The sequence below is a fragment of the Populus trichocarpa genome, chromosome 16 (genome assembly GCF_000002775.5).
Source record: "Populus trichocarpa isolate Nisqually-1 chromosome 16, P.trichocarpa_v4.1, whole genome shotgun sequence".
Taxonomy (NCBI): domain Eukaryota; kingdom Viridiplantae; phylum Streptophyta; class Magnoliopsida; order Malpighiales; family Salicaceae; genus Populus; species Populus trichocarpa.
This window is the reverse complement of record NC_037300.2, coordinates 1,775,911-1,798,778: the sequence shown is the minus strand read 5'-3', so window position 1 is coordinate 1,798,778 and position 22,868 is coordinate 1,775,911. Positions and strand designations below refer to the sequence as shown.

The 22,868-nt window shown below is 34.7% G+C and overlaps 2 protein-coding genes across 6 annotated transcripts; one reads left to right on the top strand and one right to left on the bottom strand.

Annotated features, from left to right (window-relative positions):
- Positions 1-585: 585 nt before the first annotated feature.
- LOC18106097 (ubiquitin carboxyl-terminal hydrolase 5) lies at positions 586-10,070 on the top strand. 5 transcript variants are annotated; one of them, XM_052447857.1, is made up of 16 exons: positions 586-1,097; positions 1,555-1,803; positions 2,094-2,238; positions 2,892-2,951; positions 3,080-3,175; positions 3,266-3,698; positions 4,082-4,152; positions 4,908-5,048; positions 5,149-5,319; positions 6,193-6,450; positions 6,539-6,687; positions 6,846-7,421; positions 7,599-7,872; positions 8,300-8,515; positions 8,651-8,823; positions 9,621-10,070. In XM_052447857.1, the coding sequence occupies exons 1-14, from the start codon at positions 952-954 to the stop codon at positions 8,477-8,479; spliced, it is 2,949 nt and encodes a 982-aa protein (XP_052303817.1). In that variant the 5' UTR covers positions 586-951; the 3' UTR covers positions 8,480-8,515; positions 8,651-8,823; positions 9,621-10,070. The 5 variants fall into 5 exon arrangements, with proteins under 5 accessions (XP_052303817.1, XP_024442858.2, XP_024442859.2 ...); XM_024587091.2 differs by lacking the exon at positions 8,651-8,823 and having other exon boundaries at positions 588-1,097; positions 3,266-3,296; positions 3,405-3,698; XM_024587090.2 differs by lacking the exon at positions 8,651-8,823 and having other exon boundaries at positions 587-1,097.
- Positions 10,071-10,886: 816 nt separating this feature from the next.
- On the bottom strand, positions 10,887-21,373 carry LOC7464069 (cytochrome P450 CYP94D108). The gene is given in 3 exon segments (XM_002322570.4): positions 10,887-11,510; positions 11,512-12,474; positions 21,243-21,373. Coding segments are annotated over 3 exon segments (1,503 nt in total). The 5' UTR covers positions 21,306-21,373; the 3' UTR covers positions 10,887-11,033.
- Positions 21,374-22,868: the final 1,495 nt, after the last annotated feature.

Sequence of the window (22,868 nt, the reverse complement as noted above, 5' to 3'; positions counted from 1 at the left end):
AGTAATTATTATAAGACCTCGAATAGTATCTTAACTCGTGTTCATCTCAGTTTTTACTGAGAATAAAATGCTCATTTTATTGTAAAAATTTAAATTATAGTTATAAATTTTAATCCATTCAGTATTTATATTCGTTCATCTAAACCTAATTCAGAAATAAATTTATATATTTAAAGCTTAATCTACGAGATAAACTTGATTTGTTAATAATTTAAAGTTTGGCGTGACGAATCATATAAAAATTTACGTACTTGAAATACTAGAAAAACTTAATTTTTTTAAAATAGTTTAATTTTAAAATAATTTTTAAAAAACTTGAATTTTATATATTTGTATTTTCAGTTGAGTAAATTTCAAATTAGATTTTAAAACTTGAACTTGACAATTATTAATTCAAAGCTTATTTTATAAATTCACATATTAATTTGAAATTTAGCCCAATGAATCATTACTCATCAATCTGAGATATTAGGAAAACTCTATTTTTTTTTTAAATGATTTTGTTTTAAGTTTTTTGTTTTTTTTTAAAACTTAGATTCATGGTTTCCATTTTTTGAACGAGTCGATTTCGAAGGAGTTTTATAACAAGGTTCTAATAAAATCGAAACTCTTCATCGTCCCATCCTTGAAATGCTGGTTTTCACATGAATCAAAACGGATGTCAGCTGCATTTGGATCGGGTGTAATAGTGCTCGTAAACCATCCACTCTAAACCGACCCATTTAGAACAAAACTAACCCATTTAGATATCCAAACAAGTTTTCTAACAATCTTAAAAAATGAATTATCAAGGGTTTAGCTGAGATATTACACTAAAACCACCTGATTTTTTTCTCCCTCCCCGTTTGGTTTTCGAGAAAACACCAAACAAAATTCAGGAAAACCAAAAACAAAAGAGAAAATTTCACAAATCTGTAGATCCAGGAAAAGAATCATTTCTCTTCTTCTCTGATGACGGAGGTGAGGGTGGTGTGCAACAACAGCAGCGGCGGTGCACAGCTGACACCAGAAGAAGAGAGGGTTTTGATTAGAGACATTGCGATTACTTCAGAATCTAAGAGTAAAGAAGGCGATAGCTTTTATTTAATCACTCAACGGTAACATTAATTTCTTTATTTTTCTTTCCGCTGTGTGGGTTTTTCGTGTTGAAAGGTTCGTGACTTCAAAAAATTCAAGGTTTTGTTTTTAGAGTGAAAGTTGAAGTCTTCTTCTTTTTTTTCTCATGTCTTGATTTTTTAGAGTGTTAACAAGTTTTTAATGTAAAAATGCAAAGTGGGTTTGTTTAGTTTTGATTTTTTCTACTGTAAAGAAAGGTTTTTAGTTGTCTGAAATCTTTAAAGAATGCAAATCTCAATTCTTGTTTTCTGAATTAAGAGACAATTATTGTTCAAGTTTCAAGTGGGAACTAAGTAATTTACTCAGCAATTTTGTTCATTGTGTGTGTGTGGTAGAGAATGGAAGTTATTATTATTATTATTTTTTAATTGAGAATGAGCTGTTAAAATTTTGAATAATAATGTTGGTGATATTTTTTGTTTTGCTGGTTTATAATAGATGGTGGCAACATTGGATTGATTATGTGAACCAAGACCAGACAAATGTTACTAATGATGGGTCATCTATGTTAGAGAATTGTGATACAGTTAGTTCTTCAAAAAGGCCTGCTAGTATTGATAATTCTGATTTGATATATGATGTGAATTCGGAGGAGTCTAATGTTGGCATTGAGATTCATGATACTTTATTAGAAGGCCGTGATTATGTATTGCTTCCGCAAGAAGTTTGGAACCAGTTGTATTCCTGGTGAGTTGTTTATGAAACTGTGGAAGAATAGAATTTATGACGTTACTTTCTCATTTTTTAGCTTTTCTTTTTTGCATTTTTGACACAAGGACCGTTAGTTATAACCTTAATTTTTGGTAGGATTTTTATGCTCAATACCATATTCAATAGCTACTTCCAACATGAATAGAGAACATAGGTAGGAGTTTTCTTTATTGCCTTCTCGTCTTCGCAGGCAATAAGGGATCGCTAAATTATATCTTTCAATGGGGGAAATGCTCTTATAAATGTGATGGTATTGTTGGGTACAGGTATGGAGGTGGTCCAGCATTGTCACGGAAAGTAATCAGTTCAGGTCTTTCTCAGACAGAGTTTGCTGTAGAGGTATATCCTCTCCGTCTTCAGCTACTGGTTATGCCGAAGGGTGATCGTTGTGCAGTAAGAATTAGCAAGAAGGTATTAACTTGAAATCTGTCATGATTTGCTACTTTATTGAGCAGCTTATTTTGTTGTAACTTGACCCAAGGACATGGTTGATGACTCAATTTAGCATTGACTTGACAAAATCTCAACCCTTAACCTTTTAAGTAACTTGGAGAATGTTTCCGCAATCAGTATTGAGTGTGTTTGAGAAAATAAGCTAATTCTTGAAAAGAAAAGGAACCCTTTAAAAGTTAGTAAATAGAAGAAAATCGTTAAAAAGTGTGTCATCACCACAAAGTTGCCCTATCTCATTGTGAAAGTATCACATTACCACTTCCCTAACACTGCTACCCTAAATCTGCCACAAAATTGCGCTCTCTCCATCAAATTCATCATCATGACAACCTCAACAGCTACCATGCTGGATTGTTTGCAGCCATATCGGCATAAATCTGAAAGTGGTGAAATTGCATCACTTGTTCACCAAATAAATGCAGTTTCAACCAAGAGTTATTAAAACCAACCAGTAACCAGGGCCGCTGTATCAGCTCTAAATGGTGTTTAGAATCTGAATACAACAATTTGAGTGGTGATAGTTTAAAGTTTCAACTGTAAGTTTCCATTTTATGAAATGTTCTCCTAGTATATCTTGTGTTTGCTCATAAAAAACTGAATCATTTTCGCAGGAGACAATTGGAGAGCTTCACAAAAGAGCTTGTGAGATTTTTTATCTGAACTTAGAGCAGGCAAGGCTTGAAAATACCTCAGCTATTTATTTTTATATTTTGAAATATAGATTGAAAGTTTCTAGTTTAAAATTTGTTGAACAATTCCTCATATTCAGTTTCTTATCATTTAGTAATTTTTTTTACAGGTATGCATTTGGGATTACTATGGCCACCGTAAACATGCTCTGATGAATGACATGGATAAAACACTTGATGATGCCAACTTACAGATGGATCAGGATGTAAGTCTTTTTGTACTGTGCCATGGTGTAAATACATGTTACTTTCTTGTTTTAAATTTGAATTATCTTTTGTTTTATATTGGTATACAGATTCTGGTGGAGGTTCATGACATTGCCAATGGTACTGCATTGAGTCGTTTTATAAGATCTGCTCAGGACAATGGACCAACTGTGAAGGACGCTAGTTCTTTTCATTTAGAGCCTTCTAAGTCAAGCTTATCAATTGCAGGAGGTTTATCTGCAAGCAAGGGTGCTTCTAGAGGCTGCAGTGCAGAGCCATCTCAAAGTCCAAATCTGACATCCCAGGGTCCAAATCTGACATATCAGGGTAGGGAGCTGGATAATGCATATGGGACCAGTACTGTTACTACAAGGGGGTCTTCTGGTGGCTTGATTGGGTTGCAGAACCTAGGGAACACATGCTTTATGAATAGTGCAATACAATGTCTTGTTCACACATCAGAGTTTGCTGAATATTTTCGAGAGGATTATCATCAAGAGATAAATTGGAAAAACCCACTGGGTATGGTGGTAAGTTTGATTATTGATGAACAATATAAATTATGCTTATTTTCTTCTAAGCGTGATTTGGAAACACTTGCTGAATGAAAAGGCACACTGGATAGCTAAAATTCTCTTGGTTTTGAGCTTATTCGATTTCATCTAAATGATATGGTCTTGGAAGTGTCTTTGTTGACAAGTATTACAGTTTCTTTCATGCCATGCAAGATCTAACTTCAGATGTTGATTGAGGGACAATTTTTTGTTGGATCGATATAACTGTCTTTTTTTGGAAGTACAATCTATTGTTTCTTTCTCAGGTCTTGTTTACATTTATTATTCTTTCTTGAGTTTGTTAATCAGATCTTTTGTGGCACTGATTTGTAGTTTGGTACTTTATGTCAGGTATAAAACTGATAAAACCTTTCATTTGTTACCGTTCACAAGTAGAGCTTGTAATTGATGCTGATGATCAGGCAAGCTGTTGTTATGTCATTTCTAATTGGGTTTCAAAGATCTCAACTAAATTTGAATTCATTATATGTTAATTAATTTTAATCGCAAATTACTCAAGCCCCTTTCAAACTTGATCAGTGCAGCAACATAGAATGTTTTTAAGCATACAAACTACTCTTTAAATTACTTAATAGGAATTATAAAGGGAAATCATATGTTTTCACACAAAATTTTGTACGTGTATGTGCACTGCAATCTACAAGAATAGGTTTGAATTTCTTTGTCCAGCCCAGTTCTTAGTGTTTGAGCAGTACTTTTATTTTCGTAAATTTTGATGTTCTGAGTCCTTGTTTTTTGATTGTCCAGTACACTTTTCTGGCTTGCTGAAGATATTGCACATCAATGATAATATAAAAGGCTGATTTTAAAAGCTGTAAGGATTCACCCTGGATTGAATTCTTTTTTTCTTGGTCTTTCTACACACAATTGAAATGAACCTACAAGAGCACATTCCTTTACATTGATATGGCTGTTGGAATACCTATTTACCTTACCTTGGAAATGAGTTGCAGCCAATCAATAGACCTCTAGGCCAACTCTTGAGATGTGAAGTTCATCTATCATTAAGAATGACTGAATGAAAATTATTTTAACAGATGGATCATATTAGGAGTGATTTTACTGATGGAAGTTTCATTTAGCTATATTAAGTATTGTAAGTCATTGTTGAACTTTTCTGTTTATATTCTATTGAATTGAGTTAGCAATTTTGTAGGGTGAGCTTGCTCTTGCATTTGGTGAGTTACTTCGAAGGTTATGGGCACCTGGGCGAACAGCAATTGCTCCTCGACAATTTAAAATGAAGTTGGCTCGATTTGCTCCTCAATTTAGTGGCTACAATCAGCACGATTCTCAGGTTCTCAAGGGCAACAAACTTTTCACTAATGGTCTGTGGTGTTGCATTTTGTATGGATTATGTGCAGTTTGTATAAGCTAAGTGGTCTGTATTGTTGCAGGAGCTTTTAGCATTTCTTTTAGATGGTCTTCATGAAGATCTGAATCGTGTTAAACATAAGCCATATAAAAAGTCAAAAGATGCTGATGGTCGCCCAGATGAAGAAGTTGCTGATGAATATTGGGCAAGTCATATTGCTCGTAATGATTCTATAATCGTTGATGTGTGCCAGGTGCGTATTATAATGATCATTCAAGCTTGCTTACATCAAATCTTCATTTTTTTGGGTCTTGGATGAACTGACTAGACATATTTAGGATGATGTTGGATGGTGCAAAACTAAAACACATGCACCCACCGCCCACCCGCACAGGCACCCCAAAAAATAGTGCATGGCTTTTTCTTATAAATAGTTTTGATAACCCTGAAGCCAAAGTTGGGGAAAACTAGAGATTTAGAGTTATGGAAAAGTACTTTAGAGTACAAGGTTTTATTTAAACATGACTAAAATGGACTGCATGTATTGTAATACTAGCAACATGAATGGAGGCGTTAGCTTGATTTAAGTAGAGGTGCTTCAGCGTGGTGAAATGAAGAAACATTACTGGAGTATTATGCAAGCATGGATCCTGGTTGGTTGAAGGGTGTTTTCTGTATCATTGTGATGAGGCCTGTAGCTCGATTCTTGATATGGTAATGTATGCTTCATGGTGAAGATGCAATTTGTTATGAAATATAAATGCAGGAATATTAAGATGAATGTTTGAAATGGTCAACTAAGAGGTTGCAATTTGTAGGAAGAGTGAGAATATTAAGATAATATGCCAAGGCAACCCTCATTGAAGATAGGTTAAGACAGGGCCATATGAGGATGCACTGGTGCAGAAGAGTTATTGCATATAGTGTCATTCCAAAATCCACAAGATCCAACCTTTATTAAATTTTTGTGGAATTCTTTGACATGAAACTTGTATTCTTGCTTCATATTAAGGATGTGCTGATTGTTATGCTTCTATGTTGACACATTTGCCAAAATTGCTGTCTTTCCACTGTTTTTGTAGTTCTGTATTTGTGCTAAAATTGTTGACTGTTTCACTGTTCACAGGGCCAATACAAGTCGACTTTGGTTTGTCCAGAGTGCAATAAAATCTCTGTTACGTTTGATCCTTTCATGTACCTCTCTTTGCCACTTCAATCCACCACTACACGTTCTATGACAGTTACGGTTTTTACATGTGATGGAAGTGCCTTGCCATTTGCTTGCACAGTGACTGTTCCGAAACAGGGACGATGCAGGGACTTGATGAATGCACTTAGCTGTGCTTGTTCCTTGAAGAATAGCGAAGAGCTTAAACTTGCTGAGGTTATGACATTGACTGTTGTCACTCATGTTCATTAACTTATGGATGTGCAATTCCTTGGCTTGACCTATTTGAACATGTTGTTCACAGGTACAAAACCATTTATTTCAAAGGTTTCTAGAAGACCCCTTAATATCCCTCTCCACGATTAAAGATGATGACCACCTAGCTGCCTACAAGATAGCGAAGTCGCTAAAGAAAACACTTCTGCTTAGGTTGATTCATCGCTGTCAAGAACAGTATGTATTATCTGATTTGGGTATTCATACCTTGCACCAATTATTGCCTTTGTTAGTTTGGAATGCGCTGTACATTACATAGCTTTATATTTTATCTGTTTGTACATGCACATGTATGTATCTGTATGTTGGATCTCTTATTTATTTTTGGCTGACAGGGAAACAGGTGATACAAAGGCTGCACAGAAGTTGAAACCCTTTGGAACGCCTCTTGTCTCTTTGATCTCACATGATGATGTAATTACGAGAGGTGATATACAGAAAGTAGTTCACACAATGCTCTCACCTTTGTTGAGATCTGAAAGTTTGAGACAAGCTGACATTCCTGAGCCTTGCTCGTCATTGGCGGCATCAGATATGTGCCACCACAGCAGTTCTGATGAAGCATGTACTAACCCCTTATCCGATTCAATGAACAAGGATAGTAGCGGTTCCAGGGCAGTAACATTATTCAAACTACCGCTTCAGTTGGTTGAGGAAAGTAATGCATGCATTGATCTGTCCGTGGGAGAAGACAAAACAATTAAATTATCCTCAACATCAACATCAATGTTGGTATATGTTGATTGGTCACAGGAGCTCTTAGAAAAGTATGACATTCATTATTTGGAAAACTTGCCCGAAGTGTTCAAGTATGGACCTGTGAATAAGAAAGCTCGTACTGAACCTCTCTCCTTGTACACCTGTCTAGAAGGTTTTCTGCGTGAAGAGCCTTTGGTGCCTGAAGATATGTGGTTAGTGTCTATTCTTCCCCAACGTACAATTTTTAATTGCAATGCAGACCAATCCTTAGTGGATATATCTTTGGTTGGCATTTTCCTTATGCATTTGGATGTCATAGAATTATTTATCCTTCATGTTGAAGGGAAAGGAGTTGCGCTAAAAGATTAGTGTGAATAAATCTGACACAGGTACTGCCCAAAATGTAAGGAGCGGAGGCAAGCAAGTAAAAAGCTTGACTTATGGAGGCTTCCAGAAGTGTTAGTCATCCATTTGAAGAGGTTTTCCTATAGCAGATCAATGAAGCATAAACTAGAAACTTTTGTCAACTTTCCTATTCGTGACTTTGATTTGACAAATTACATAGCCAACAAGAACAACACTCAACGTCAACTCTATGAGCTATATGCATTGACCAACCATTATGGTGGCATGGGAAGTGGGCACTACACTGCACATATCAAGGTGAGCATAGAAGGAACTGGCAATAGGTGCATAATTTAGAAGATTGGTGTGCAGCTCATATTATTGGCTAGTATTGACAGTTTATGGACATTTTGGATTTTTGCATGGATAACTATATACATGACCATGGATAGGTGGTTCCCAGTAATTATTCTTCGTTAAAAGCTAAAGAAAGGTTTGAATAGTTGGTACTAATTGTTTGGAGTTAAATAAAATGTTTGGGCATTGAGACCTTTCTACAACTCATTCATGTGTTTGATAAGTTAGTCTGTTCTTGTCTTTATTTTTTTGTGATAGTAGGTTTAGAAGCTACAGCTTGTTGAACATTACTATAAGTCCAATTTCAGCTTCTAGATCTAATATTGGGGCAGTGGGCTATCCATAGATTGGTCATTTCTTGAACTTAATTTATATCTGTGTTGTGCAGCTTCTGGATGAGAACAGGTGGTACAACTTTGATGACGCTCACATATCACCCATAAATGAAGAAGATGTGAAGTCAGCTGCTGCGTATGTTCTCTTTTATCGAAGGGTGAAGACAGTTGATGCCATTAGCAATGGAGAAAATTCTGGTACTGGTCATAACAATGGTTCATCCCTGAAGTGAACTTCTGTGGCCATTCCTTCTTGCCAAATAAGCAAGGTATGTGGTTTGGGTGCAAAATACAACTTAAATGAATTCCCATATTTTTAGATAGACATTCTAAAGTTTTTGAAGTTCTTAAATGGTATCTCCCATTGGAAAAATATCAAGTCATTGCTCAATGTGATCATGTAGGTAAGCAGTAGTACCTAATATTTGGATGAAGTTGATTAAGGACGATCCTGATACTGAGAGAGTGCTTTGCTTACTAGAAAAGGAGCTGAAGTGGGCAACTAAATTCATTTAAATGGCTTATTACCCCCACCCATACCCCACTGAATCCACCTGTACTCAGATGTTTGTTTGAGGTGGGCCTGAACTTACTACTGCCTCAGATGGATGAGAAGTAGAAGACAATGTCTTGGTTTCTAGTAATTACACCAGGATGGCACTTGCTTTTTTTTTGGTTTTTGTTTTTGTTTTTTTTTTTGAGCGAATGGGGGCTTCCTTTTCAGGCCTATACTGAAGCACAATTCTACTTTTAAAAGTGAATTGCCAGGGGATGAAATACCTTATCTCATTTTCAACCAAAATAACTCTGAAACAGAAACAAGAGGAGGACCAAGAAGGGGTAAATAGAATTAGAAGGTCAACATGGCATTCTCAAAGTTTTAAACTATGACATTTTCTAGGTTTTAAGAATAATCAGGGGTAATAACAAGTCACTTAGGTTTTTACCATGCAACACTTAGGGCAATTGCTATAAAACTATAGCATGCTAGGTAAACTATGCTTTATGTCAACACCTAAGGAGACATAAAACCTGGTTTTCCATTTTTTGACAAAGGCACTCAGGGTTAATGGGATTCTCATCATAAAAAGCTAGAACTTGAAATTTTGTATCTATAACTTATTTTTTGGTCATCTCCATATTTGTTGGATCACCAGCAGTCCATAATCTGAATCTCTATGGGTTACAAAATTATCTTTTGAGATCATTTGGGTGGATCCACTAAGTTGTGTTTTTACTTGGATTCCCACGTCCACTGCTTCATACCCATCATGTATTTATTTATACTCTTGTCCTTAACAATGAATTTTGTGTGAACAATTAAAGCTGTTTCAGTTTAATATGGAAATTTTCTGATCACGTTGGGTATTGCAGATTCCTAGGCTTTATTCTGTGTTTAACACAAATACGGGTCATGGAGGCATTGAAGTGCACCAAGTGGCAAAGCTAACTCTAAACGGGAGATGTCCTTGCTGGTTCTGAAGGTAAGGGCACCCAACAATTGATAGTTATGTATATCACCAAGCTTTCTAGACTTCAATTTTGTAGGCTAATTAAAAGGTCGCAAAAATAGGTCTAGGACAACTCGATTTTTCTGTAGAAACAGTTAGCATACACCCTGTCATTGTGGGGGGAAAAGTTTCATTCAGAGGATGTCTGATTTAGCTGCTATAATTTCTGCTATTCTCGCCAAACCTGTCTTGTTTCTTTAAGTGTTTATCAAGGCAGGTTTGTGCAAAAAGTTAGGGCTGCAATATTATCATGCATTGTCTGCTTGTTTTTTTCGATGGTTATCCTTTATATATACCGAATCCTATTTACTTACGATTTTTCATTGAGCTTTATGATTTTGTTGCATAAAATCACATTCGAATTGGAAAACCTCATCTACAGAGATGAATCCTCAACTTGAACGTTCATCACTTTTTAAGGGTAGATTGCTGAAGTAGAATTTGTATGCAAATGTTTGTGAAGAAAATAAGAGAAAAACAAAACTAACCTCAATCATGAATCTGGAAATGGGAATCTGAAAGAAAATATTTGAAGTGTATTGTTGAGTCACTTGTTATGGGCAGGTATGTGTCATTGGTCATCCGAAGCTTGCAAATAGTTTGGTTCTAAAAGGAAAATATAAATTATCTCATTATCGTCATCTTTAATCATCCATCATTTATGATATCAGTAACCTGTTCAACAATGACATTTTGCTGTGCCATTTAAGAAATGGAATCATTGGCGCTATAGAACCGATATCTGCAGTATCAAAGTTAAAACACTCATCTTTGATGAAGACCCATCTGTGAAGGATTTTTTTTTAAGTTACATCAAGTTTTAATAAGGCTACCAAGTCGTGAATTTGACATGTTAGATTAAAAAAAAATAAAAATTCAAATCTGATTTGATTTAAAATAAAAATAAAAATAAAAATCATGGTCTTGGCTAGTGCATATGATGGTGGGTCACTAGGTTTTGTGGTTTTAGTTTGTTCATATGTTTCCCAAGTAGACGTTAAATCTCGAGACCCTTTTAAAGAGAATTACATTAATGATAATTACATTATCGTTCATTGGCAGCCCTCCTCTTGTTGCATGAGTCATTGAGTGAGTTTAAATATCATATAAAAACATCCAACAATAAATATAAATTCAGCAAATTTCTATGGGTACTATTAAAGCATAAACACCATGAAAGGGAAAACAAACGAACATAGGACTAGCTTGCCGTGAAGCTAGTTAACATTATTAATCATGCATGGAGAGATTTTGTCGAGCTCATCCTCATTTCCACTCATCTTTCCTTCACCTTAACCTGCAATCCACCTTTCATCCTTAGTGTCAAGGACAACAAATGATCCGGGCACTTTTCCTTGTTCTGCACATCAATCTCAAATCGCTCAATCACCGATGCTGCAATGGATTTCATCTGGATATAGGCCATGTCTTTCCCCAGACACATTCTTGGCCCAGCATGGAAAACAGGAAACTTGAATGGACTCTCTTGCCTGTATATTCCATTCTCTAGCCATCTTTCAGGAACAAAATCGCGGCAATTCTTGCCCCAGATACTCTCCATCCTTCCCATGGCATACGCGTGATATGTTACAAACCAATTCTTTCCCACAAATGTACCGTCTGGCAATACATCATCACTTTGGCAAGCTTTTGTATCCACTGGCACTGGTGGATACAATCTTAATGTCTCTGCAATAGCTGCCTGCAAATAATGCATGTCTCGGAGCTCTTCAAAACTGTAAGTATCACCGAGGATTTTTTCCGTTGCTTGACCGAATCGTTTCAAGCTCCTTTAATATGTTCCCTTCTACATCCGGGTTTAATGATAGTAGCCAAAAGAACCAACTCAAAGCAGAGGATGTTGTGTCTCGGCCTGCCAGAATAAAGCTTATGACAATATCTCTGAGAAATTCAGTTGAATTTTCATCCTTCCCTATAAACCGTGATAGAAAATCTTCATCATTCTTTTCAGTTTTTAGCTCCATTCTAGACCGTATCATCTCATCCGCAAATTCATGGACAATTTTAACTGATTCTCTCAATGTTTTCTCTGTCCCAACATTGAAAAATCTGTTAATTTTCCAAAAAACTGGAAGAACATACATGAATCTCCCAGAGCTAAGTGTGGCAGCATCTTCAAACGCACGCATAAACTCACCACCACTGGTCCCATCGCCGCCAAGACAAGCAGGATCAACATTAAAAGCCACTTTACATATATTATCAAATGCAAACCTTTCCAATATGTCTTGCAAATCCAACACCTGCTTTGTTTTCGAAGCTTTGGCAAGAATTGGAACTAACCTTGTCGAAATTTCAACCTCAACATTCTCCATGACAAAATTTCGGAGTGACTTTGTATTGAACTCATAGCTAGCAGTTTTCCTCTGGACTCTCCATAGCTCTCCATCCGAGTTAAAGATTCCTCTACCGAGGAAGTCTTCAAGAAGGTTGATAAACCGGTCTCCTTTTGGGTAGTTCTCAAAGTTCGTCTTGAGAATATACTCAACATTCAAAGGGTTTGCAGTGATGATGCCATGGACTTTGCCAGGACGGTGAAAGACAGCAGTGTTGGTGGGGCAATGACTGAGTGTTTCTGTAGTCCACTCAAGGAACCGGTGTCGATTTCTTAAGAATTCCGGTAAGGCCCCTACTATGGGATAAAACTTGAAGCCCTTGTTGGCAGGTTTCTTCTTTGAAGGGAAGAGAGCGTAGAGGTAAAAAAAGAGGGAAATAAAGAGAAGTATCAGCAGAATTTGAAGTGACAAGACTTCCATGGTTAGAAACGGGAGAGTGAACGCGGCAGCAACAGATTTTCAAGAAGACGTATGAGTGGTGGTGGGTGGTCGCTTACTAGCAACTTGAAGATATGTGTTTGATGTTAGGCTTTATTAAAGCATCTCGAGATACTATTTAGAAAATCCAAATTGGTAATATAATTTTTTTTAAAGTGTAGATATAGTTTTTTATTTATTTATATACATTCTATTTATAAAAATTAATTATATTTTAAAATATTTGATACATAATTATTTTAATAACTTGATAATTATTTTAACAACTTGATATTATCTAATTGACTTAATGAGTCTAAAAATAATCTGAATGATTCTCCATCAATCCAATATTAAAGGATAAAATTAAAAAAAAACTTAATTATAAAAAAAATAAAAAACATTCAAGTCAATTCAAATAAATCTGTCAAATTCATGATACGACTAATGAAAACAAAATAATCTTATAAATAACAAAAAAAAACATAGATTTTAAAAAAATTAAAGAAAAAAAATATTATTATAATAAATAGTATTTTAGTATTTTTACAAGATACAATGAATACCATTTTGTAAAAACAATTAATAAAATAATATTTTATTTAGCAATTTCCTTAAACATATAAAATAAATATTGAAAAACTAAAATAATATTTTTTATTTTTTTTTAACTTTCCATTTAGCATCTCCATTATAGATGGAAATGACAGGATGTTGACTAATGCTGCTGGCTGAAAAGATATAAAGTTTCGAAGCATTCACACTAGTAATTTTGCTTCCTTAGATGTGGTTTTGATATATATATATATATAGGAATCAACATCAACCTCGGAAAATATCAAAGAAGCAAAATATATATGGATGGTTAGTGGACACGAAAGGAAAGAGGTATGCTTCCATTTGTGTGTCCTTAATTTATTTCGTATTTAACTTTGGAAACCACCATTTGTTGTTCAGCACGTGTGTTCCACCTTTGATTTTTTCTCACAATTGAAGTTGACAGTATTGTATAGGGATGCGGATGAATTGCCACCCAAAAATCAAATCTCAATCCACTATTTTAATTTGCTGCTCATATTTTTTATATTTTATATTATTTTTAATATATATTTTTAAATAAAAATTCTTTTAACTTGAAATTTTATAGATTCACACTACATTATACTATGATGAGATTTGAATTCATAATTATTTGATCAATAAAATCCTTTTTTTTTTTTTTTTAAAGAGGATTATAGTAGCCATTTTAAATTCAAATGTCTATTTCACTTGTGCTATAGAAGTTACGCATCTCCTTTATATATATATATATATATATATATATATATATATATATATATATATATATATATATATTTGATATTTATGCATGATTGTATTTTGTATACAACGTCAAGGTGTTGGTCCAACATATATGAGTTGGGGCTCGGAGGTTTGCTACTTCCAGGTCTGAAATTTGAATTTTTCTATCAATAAAAAACCTTTTTCGAGCCACGAGTTTTATAAGAAGACAAGGAATCTTGTATAAAGGCTGGTTTCGAGTCGCGGAGATTTAATCTGAAGTCTGAAAGATACCCGTTGTTTAAAGTAGAAAAAGTCTTTTAAAACCTTACGATGCAGTTTTATGATATGCTTTTTTAAAACAATGAAGTACATAGATACATGTATATATATATGAATATGAAGACACCATTTGGCAGTATATGGTTTGCATTAATGTCCTCGACCTCCGCGCACCACCAGTTTGTAAGTATGCTTCACCGACCGTCGGAAGTACTACTGAGCCGGCGCTCAAGGTTCTGCCGTTCTCGTAAAAGTAGATGCCTTAATTGTTTTTTATTTTATTTTATTTTTCTCTTTGTTCTTTCTGAGTTTTTTCTTTTCTGAGAAGTAGGGTTGGCTGTATTCACATGTCTTGTATGGCTCTTCTTGCGTCGATATTCGTGTTAATTTTCATGCATACTCTCACTTTATATGGAGCTTAAAGTTTTTGGATTCATCTGCTTGTTTCCAAAAGATAAAAAAATAAAGAAAAACATGATAAATAATTTTCCACATTCTTTCTCATTTAGATGGGTTTTTTTTTTTGGGTGCCTACATGGAAATATAATATAATCCATGGCTATCTCTAGTGATGACAACTTATGGTGTTTTTTGATTTGTTTTTTTTTCTTTGACCGATTTTATGGTGTTTTAGAGTTTAATAGGTTTTTTAGAATCTCAATTTCAATTCATGGCTATAGAACATTATTTTTCTATGTAAAATGGATAATTATCCTATAATATTCAATAGCTATAGGAAAATTGATAGACATGGGCCCGGAAATTAAATTAGGGATAAAAAATTTATTTTATTTTATTTATTTTATTTTAAATTAATATTTCTTTTAATGTTTCTAGATTATTTTCTTTGCTAAACACAAGTAGCTTCAATTTTTACCGAACCCTATGTGATATTCCGATACAAATACACCAACACTCTATTTTTAAAAAAATATATTAAAATAATTGTTTTTAATTTTTAACATATCAAAACTATAAAAAAATATTTTAAAAATATCAATTAATTAAATTTTTTTATATGAAATACACTTTCCGCAATCTCAAAAACTATCTAAATAAATAAATAAATAATACAACAAATTTATATTTTTGTGATGAAATAGAACATTTTAAAATTATCTTGCTTTCTTTTAGTAAATGTCCGTTGCTTTCTGAAATATCTGGTTTGTTAATTAATATCTCGGTTGAGAATACTGTATTGTTTTGTCAAAAAAATTTCATCATATATTATTTCACCATTTATTTTTATTTTTTATACTAATTACCCAATTTATCCCATCTACAAATATTTACCTTTGTATTTTACTGTAAGTTACTAGTCATTTAACTTGTGTTTTGCCCGCGGGTATTATTTTTTTTCTAAAAAATAATGGATATATAGGTTGCTTTAATGTGTCATTTAACTTGCGTTTAGCCGCGGGTTATAATTTTTTTAAAAAAAATATCGGATATGTAGGTTGCTTCAGTGTGTTTTTTTATATAAAAAACTAAAGTGTAAATTAAAAAGTCTATGCAAGCAAGATCAAGATATTTCATAATATAAAGTGAGATATGCATCCAATTGCTACAGACACTTGGCGTTGGGGCTGCCATCCCTAGGCGCTAGGGCCAGACCCATGCACCTGGCTGCAGACCCAGGCGAGCGGGTCTGTAAGTCCGCGTGCCTGAGTCTGCAGACCCGCGCACTTAGGGTCTGTAGAATCCCAAGGGGTTGGAGACCCGTGCCACTGGGTCTACAAAGAAAAAAAAATTATAACAATTATTATTATTGTTGTTGTTGTTATCGTTAATAATAATTTTTTAAAAAATTATTAGTATTAATAATAATAAAAGTTTAATATTATTTTTAATATGATAAATATTATTCTTTGTATCGATACACGACGTCGGGCGACGGCTCCCACTTTTTGTTTATTTAACAAAAAGGGTTTTTTCTCGATTGGGGAAATAAAGATTTTATTGGAGTCGCTATCTAGTAATTTGAGGGAACTAGAAATCCCAAATTAGACACTGGTCCCAGAGACGGGGTTAGTTATGATTAAGGGAAGGTAGACACCACCCTTAAAACATCCTTTCAAAAGAAAGGTTACCCTTACTTGTGTGTTTTTTATTTGATTCAAATGATATTATATTTTGGGCTTATTTGCAATTTGTTTTTTTAAAATGGTTAACGTCGGTCTCTAATAATAGGAGACACGTTAAAAATAACATCAGTCCCTAAAAATTAGGAGACTTGTCTAAAAATGACGTTTTAACCCTAAAAAGAAAAGTTACGTCTGAGTTACCAAAAGAAATAATGGATATAATCCATTATATTTTGGGTTTATTGGTAATTTGTTTTTTTAAAAAAATGGTTAACGTCGGTCCCTAAAAATAGGAGACGCGTTAAAAATATTATCAGTCCCTAAAAATTAGGAGACTTGTCTAAAATATGACGTTTTAACCCTAAAAAAAAGAGTTACGTCTAGGTTACCAAAAGAAATAATGGACATAATTCATATTTGATATTTACATTTTTGACATTGGTCCTTTTAAAAAAAGAGACGTGTCGACTTTGGTTTTTTGTATTTTTTACGACATGCAAGAAAATTTACAAGCATTTATATATATAAAAATATAAAAAATACCAGTAGAAAACCCCAAAAAAAATTACCTGAGTGCCACTGTATAGGTAAAAGACTGAAATACCCTTGGGTTTCTCGAAAAATTACGAAAATGCCACTGGCGGCGCGTGTGGCACACGCGCGGTTACTGTTGGCGGCGGCGAGATTTTCCGGCGAGATTTCTGTCCAACCGATGGTCGATCCTGGTAGATCTGAGGTCGAGGATTCTGATGGTGGTGGTCTTGACGGTCTTTGATGGCTTATGAGTGATAATCGACGACTTGAAGCTTCGGTGGCCGACGAAAATCGCGCCCTTTTTCCGGCCAGATGCGGAGGTAAAAACGCTGAAAAAGGCCGGGGTTTTGCTTTGTAGGAGTTTGGAGACCTTTCTGTAGTGGTTCGGAGGCTTCAAACGGCCGGATATGGGAGATCGGAGGAGAGAGAGAGAGTCGCCGGCGAGAGGAGAGAGAGGCTCTGGGTTATACTACGGTGTGAACGCTAGTATGGTACACCGATGCAGCTGAATCCTGTGAGCCGTTGGATCTCTGATGAAAAGATCGTGCGGCTGTGATTGGCTCGATCTGCAGGTTGATCGGACGGTCCGGATGAGCAGAGGTTTTATCTTGTGTGACGCGGTGTACCGAGAGATTGGTACACCGGGTGACGTGGCGCCACCGGATCTAAAGGCAAATTGTTTTAAGGGCTGAGATTGATTTGAGTTTTAATTGGGTGTGGTTAGCCCTATTGTATCCTATTAAATCAACGGTTCAGATCTAAAAACTATTAGATCTAACAGTTAGGATATTTTTAGTATTTTTCAGATTGTTTTTAATCAAAATCAATATCTTACTCGCATGAAGAAATAGTAAAAAAACATGAATAGTGATATAGGATATCGTCTCCCTATTCTTCTCTCTCCTTTTTTTCTGGAGAATTGTCACTGGCTATTTAATATTTATAGCCAATGATAGGGGACAAGAAGCATCTGCTTTAAATAAAAATTGTATTCATCCAACTGCTCCGCCTACAATAAATGTAATGACAATTCTGTATTATTAATTTTGTTTTATTATATATAATAATATATATTTATATAGGTAAAATTAAAACTTAAATCAGTATTAGAAAAAAAGCCCGATTACCAAAAATTACGTTGAGTCACTAAAAAAACTTTCAATGGGTATCAACCAGGTGGACCGAGTTTTGACCAAAAATAACAGTTTTGACCAAAAACTGGCCTGAAACTCATTTTTCATCCTGGTCGACACGGTTGGACCCGTATTGACCCGGTGGACTCGGTTTTGATCCGAAACTAGCCTGAAACTCATTTTTCATCCCGGTCGACACGGTTGGACCTGTATTGACCCGGTGGACTCGGTTTTGGCCGAAAATGACGGTTTTGACCCGAAACTATTTTTTACCCTGGTCGACATGGTTTGACTCGTATTGACCCGGTGGACTCGGTTTTGATGGAAAGATGCGGTTGACTCGAGAAAAATATATTTTTGAATTTTAAATTTTTTCTTAATTTTTTTGGATTTTTATAAATAATAATAGAAATAAAATAACATTCGAGAAAATCTTGGTGAATCCAAAATTGGGTTACAACACTTTGTATTCTAAATATTATTATTTTTATTATAATTAAAAGTATTAATATTAAAAATATACAATTTACTAAAATAGCTAAGTGTCTTGTTACTGTTTACCTAGACACAAAACACTATGGATTGAAGTAGTGTAATGACAGAGCTGCTCTTGCCACACAGAGTTGCAAAGATTGCAGGGGGAAGGTGGAGTTATTTTTTCATTGGAATGCATTTGACATTGAAATGATGGTTTGAGAGAAAACAATCAGTGCAAATTTTGGTGGGGCATGATAGGACTGCAGACACTTGGTGCTGGGGCTGACATGCCCTTGGTGCTAGGGCCAGACCCTCGTGCCTAGCTACAAACCCATGCGAGTGGGTCTGTAGGCTCGCGTGCTCGGTCTGCAGACTTGCTCACTGGGATCTGTAGAACCGCGTGTTGGATGAAGACCCGCACGTTTGAGTCTCTTCTGACCTGCACCTGGGGTCTGTAGACCCCCCGAGAGGTTACAGACCCGTGCGGCTGGGCTGCATACCTTGCAAAGAAGAAAAATGAAAAAAAATATTATTATTTTGATTATAATTAATATTATGAATATAATTGTTGCACGTGTGCGGTGTCATGGCAATCGTCTACTCTCAGGTATATGTCGAGTAATCTTTTTGGCGACTTTCTTTAACCAAAACTGAAATCTATGTTGAGCATAGTAACAGTTCATTGGTCAACCTGAAATCTTTTTTGACAATTCCCTTTAATCAAAACTGAAATCTGTGTTGGTTTGATTAACCTGAAATCCTTTTTGACGATTTTCTTTAACCCGAATCAAAATTCTATGTGAAACTATAATGTTTTTCTTCAATTTTTTAAAATTAAGTAGATATCTTATTCACTTTCTTTATATATATATATATATTAAGTGTATTATATTATAATTTCCTTTTCTTTTTTCTAATGTAAAATTATTAAAATGGATGCAATTTAAAAGGGTGATATAACAATGACATATGAAATGTTTATGCATCAATAAAATTTAAGTTTGGTTTGAATTTTTTTTTAAGTCAAATTAAGTTTTAATAAGGATACTGAATCGTGAATTTAACGTATTGGGTAAAAAAAATTAAATTTGATTTGATTTTTTTTAAAAAAAACATGACCTTGGCCAGTGGTGGTGGACATCATTTGATTTTTGTTTGTTTATTTGTTTCTCAAGAGACGTTAAATGTTGAGATCTTTTTAAAGAGAATTACATTAATGATAATTACATGCAGCCCTCCTCTTGTTGCCTGAGTCCAGCATGGAGTGAGTTTAAATATCATATAAAAACATCCAACAATAAATATAAATTCAGCAAATTTCTATGGGTACTATTAAAGCATAAACACCATGAAAGGGAAAACAAACGAACATAGGACTAGCTAGCTGCCAGTGCAGTTGACCCAAATACTAGCTTGCCGTGAAGCTGGTTAACATTATTAATCATGCATGGAGAGATTTTGTCGAGCTCATCCTCATTTCCACTCATCTTTCCTTCACCTTAACCTGCAATCCACCTTTCATCCTTAGTGTCAAGGACAACAAATGATCCGGGCACTTTTCCTTGTTCTGCACATCAATCTCAAATCGCTCAATCACCGATGCTGCAATGGATTTCATCTGGATATAGGCCATGTCTTTCCCCAGACACATTCTTGGCCCAGCATGGAAAACAGGAAACTTGAATGGACTCTCTTGCCTGTATATTCCATTCTCTAGCCATCTTTCAGGAACAAAATCGCGGCAATTCTTGCCCCAGATACTCTCCATCCTTCCCATGGCATACGCGTGATATGTTACAAACCATTTCTTTCCCACAAATGTACCGTCTGGCAATACATCATCACTTTGGCAAGCTTTTGTATCCACTGGCACTGGTGGATACAATCTTAATGTCTCTGAAATAGCTGCCTGCAAATAATGCATGTCTCGGAGCTCTTCAAAACTGTAAGTATCACCGAGGTTTTTTCCGTTGCTTGACCGAATCGTTTCAAGCTCCTTTAATATGTTCCCTTCTACATCCGGGTTTAATGATAGGAGCCAAAAGAACCAACTCAAAGCAGAGGATGTCGTGTCTCGGCCTGCCAGAATAAAGCTTATGATAATATCTCTGAGAAATTCAGTTGAATTCTCATCCTTCCCTATAAACCGTGAAAGAAAATCTTCATTCTTTTCGGTTTTTTGCTCCATTCTAGACCGTATCATCTCATCCGCAAATTCATGGACAATTTTAACTGATTCTCTCAATGTTTTCTCTGTCCCAACATTGAAAAATCTGTTAATTTTCCAAAAAACTCGATGAACAGACATGAATCTCCCAGAGCAAAGTGTGGCAGCATCTTCAAACGCACGCATAAACTCACCACCACTGGTCCCATCGCCGCCAAGACAAGCAGGATCAACATTAAAAGCCACTTTACATATATTATCAAATGCAAACCTTTCCAATATGTCTTGCAAATCCAACACCTGCTTTGTTTTCGAAGCCTTGGCAAGAATCGGAACTAACCTTGTCGAAATTTCAACCTCAACATTATCCATGACAAAATTTCGGAGTGACTTTGTATTGAACTCATAGCTAGCAGTTTTCCTCTGGACTCTCCATAGCTCTCCATCCGAGTTAAAGATTCCTCTACCGAGGAAGTCTCCAAGAAGTTTGATAAACCGGTTTCCTTTCGGGTAGTTCTCAAAGTTCGTCTTGAGAATATACTCAACATTCAAAGGGTTTGCAGTGATGATGCCATGGACTTTGCCAGGACGGGGAAAAACAGCAGTGTTGGTGGGGCAATGACTGAGTGTTTCTGTAGTCCACTCAAGGAACCGGTGTCGATTTCTTAAGAATTCCGGTATGGCCCCTACTATGGGATAAACCTTGAAGCCCTTGTTGGCAGGTTTCTTCTTTGAAGGGAAGAGAGCGTAGAGGTAAAAAAAGAGGGAAAGAAAGAAAAGTATCAGCAGAATTTGAAGCGACAAGAGTACTTCCATGGTTAGAAAAGGGAGAGTGAACTCGGCAGCAACGGATTTTCAAGAAGACGTATTAGTTGTGGTGGGTGGTCGCTTACTAGCAACTTGAAGATACGTGTTTTATGTTAGGCTTTATAAGAGTATCTCCCAGTGCTATGCATCTTCAATGCTAGATACTATTTAAAAAAGTCAAATGGTAATAAAAAGTTTTTTATATTTATATGCACTTTAGTATTAAAAATTTATTTAAAAAAGTCAATTCTATTTTAATATACTTGATATATAATTATTTTAATAATTTGATATGATTTAGATAACTTGACAATTCTAAAAATAACTTAAACGATTCTCCATCAATTTAATATTAAAAAATAAATTTTTTAAAAGCATAAATATAGTTTTTTTTTTATTTATATGCACTGTAGTAGTAAAAAATTATTTAAAAGAGCCAATTCTAATTTAATATATTTGACACATAACTATTTTAACAATTTGATATGATTTAGTTGACTTAACGGTTTTAAAAATAACCTAAATGATTTTCAATCAACTCAATATTAAAGGATGGAATTAAAAAATAAATTAAAAAAATGATAAAAATTACCGAGTTAACTTGGGGGTGAATTCACCAAACTCATGACACAGGTCATAAGACCAGAATAATCTCATATAAAAAACAAACCAAGAAAACATAAAATTAAAAAAAAATCAAAAGATAAAAACTAGTGAAAAAAAGTATTATTGTAATGAATATTGTTTTAGTATTTTTGCAAGATATATGTAGGAATAATACTTTTGTAAAAAAAATAGAAAATAACATTTTATTTAGCAATTTTCTTAAAGCATGTAAAATAAATATTGAAAAATCAAAATTTTTTTTAGCTTTGCAATTTAGCATGAAAAGATAAAGTTCCAAATCTTTCACATAAGTAATTTTGCTTCCTTAGATGTGGCTTTGATATTTTCCTAGGTTAATGCGTGACTTCTTCACCGTATATTATTTTACTGTTTATCCTCTCACATTTCACTGTGAATTGTTGTAAGGAGAGTTTAATAAAATTTTAATTTGATCCTTGAAAAACGACTTGGATCTGACAGACACGCTAGACCCAATCACGATAGGTCTGGAAACAAGCTACTTAGATCTTGATGAGCGATGAGTTGTCTAGCGTGTTTTTTTATTTTTAATTCAGCTGATCCAAGTAATTTAAGTCTGAAAATATATAATAAACTCAAGCATCATAGAGTGACAACATACAATGCATATCCAAACAATTTAAATATAACAACAAAAACAATAACATAAAAAAAATTACCGCGATGAAGCACTGTCATGCGCGTGCATATATATATATATATGTGGATGGTTAGTGGACACGAAAGGAAAGAGGTATGCTTCCATTTGTGTGTCCTTAATTTATTTCGTATTTAACTTTGGAAACCACCATTTGTTGTTCAGCACGTGTGTTCCACCTTTGATTTTTTCTCACAATTGAAGTTGACAATACTGCATATGGAAAAGACACTTAATTTTTTTTTAATTTTTCTATCTAATTGCTTATCTTTTTTTCTTGTGTTTAATTA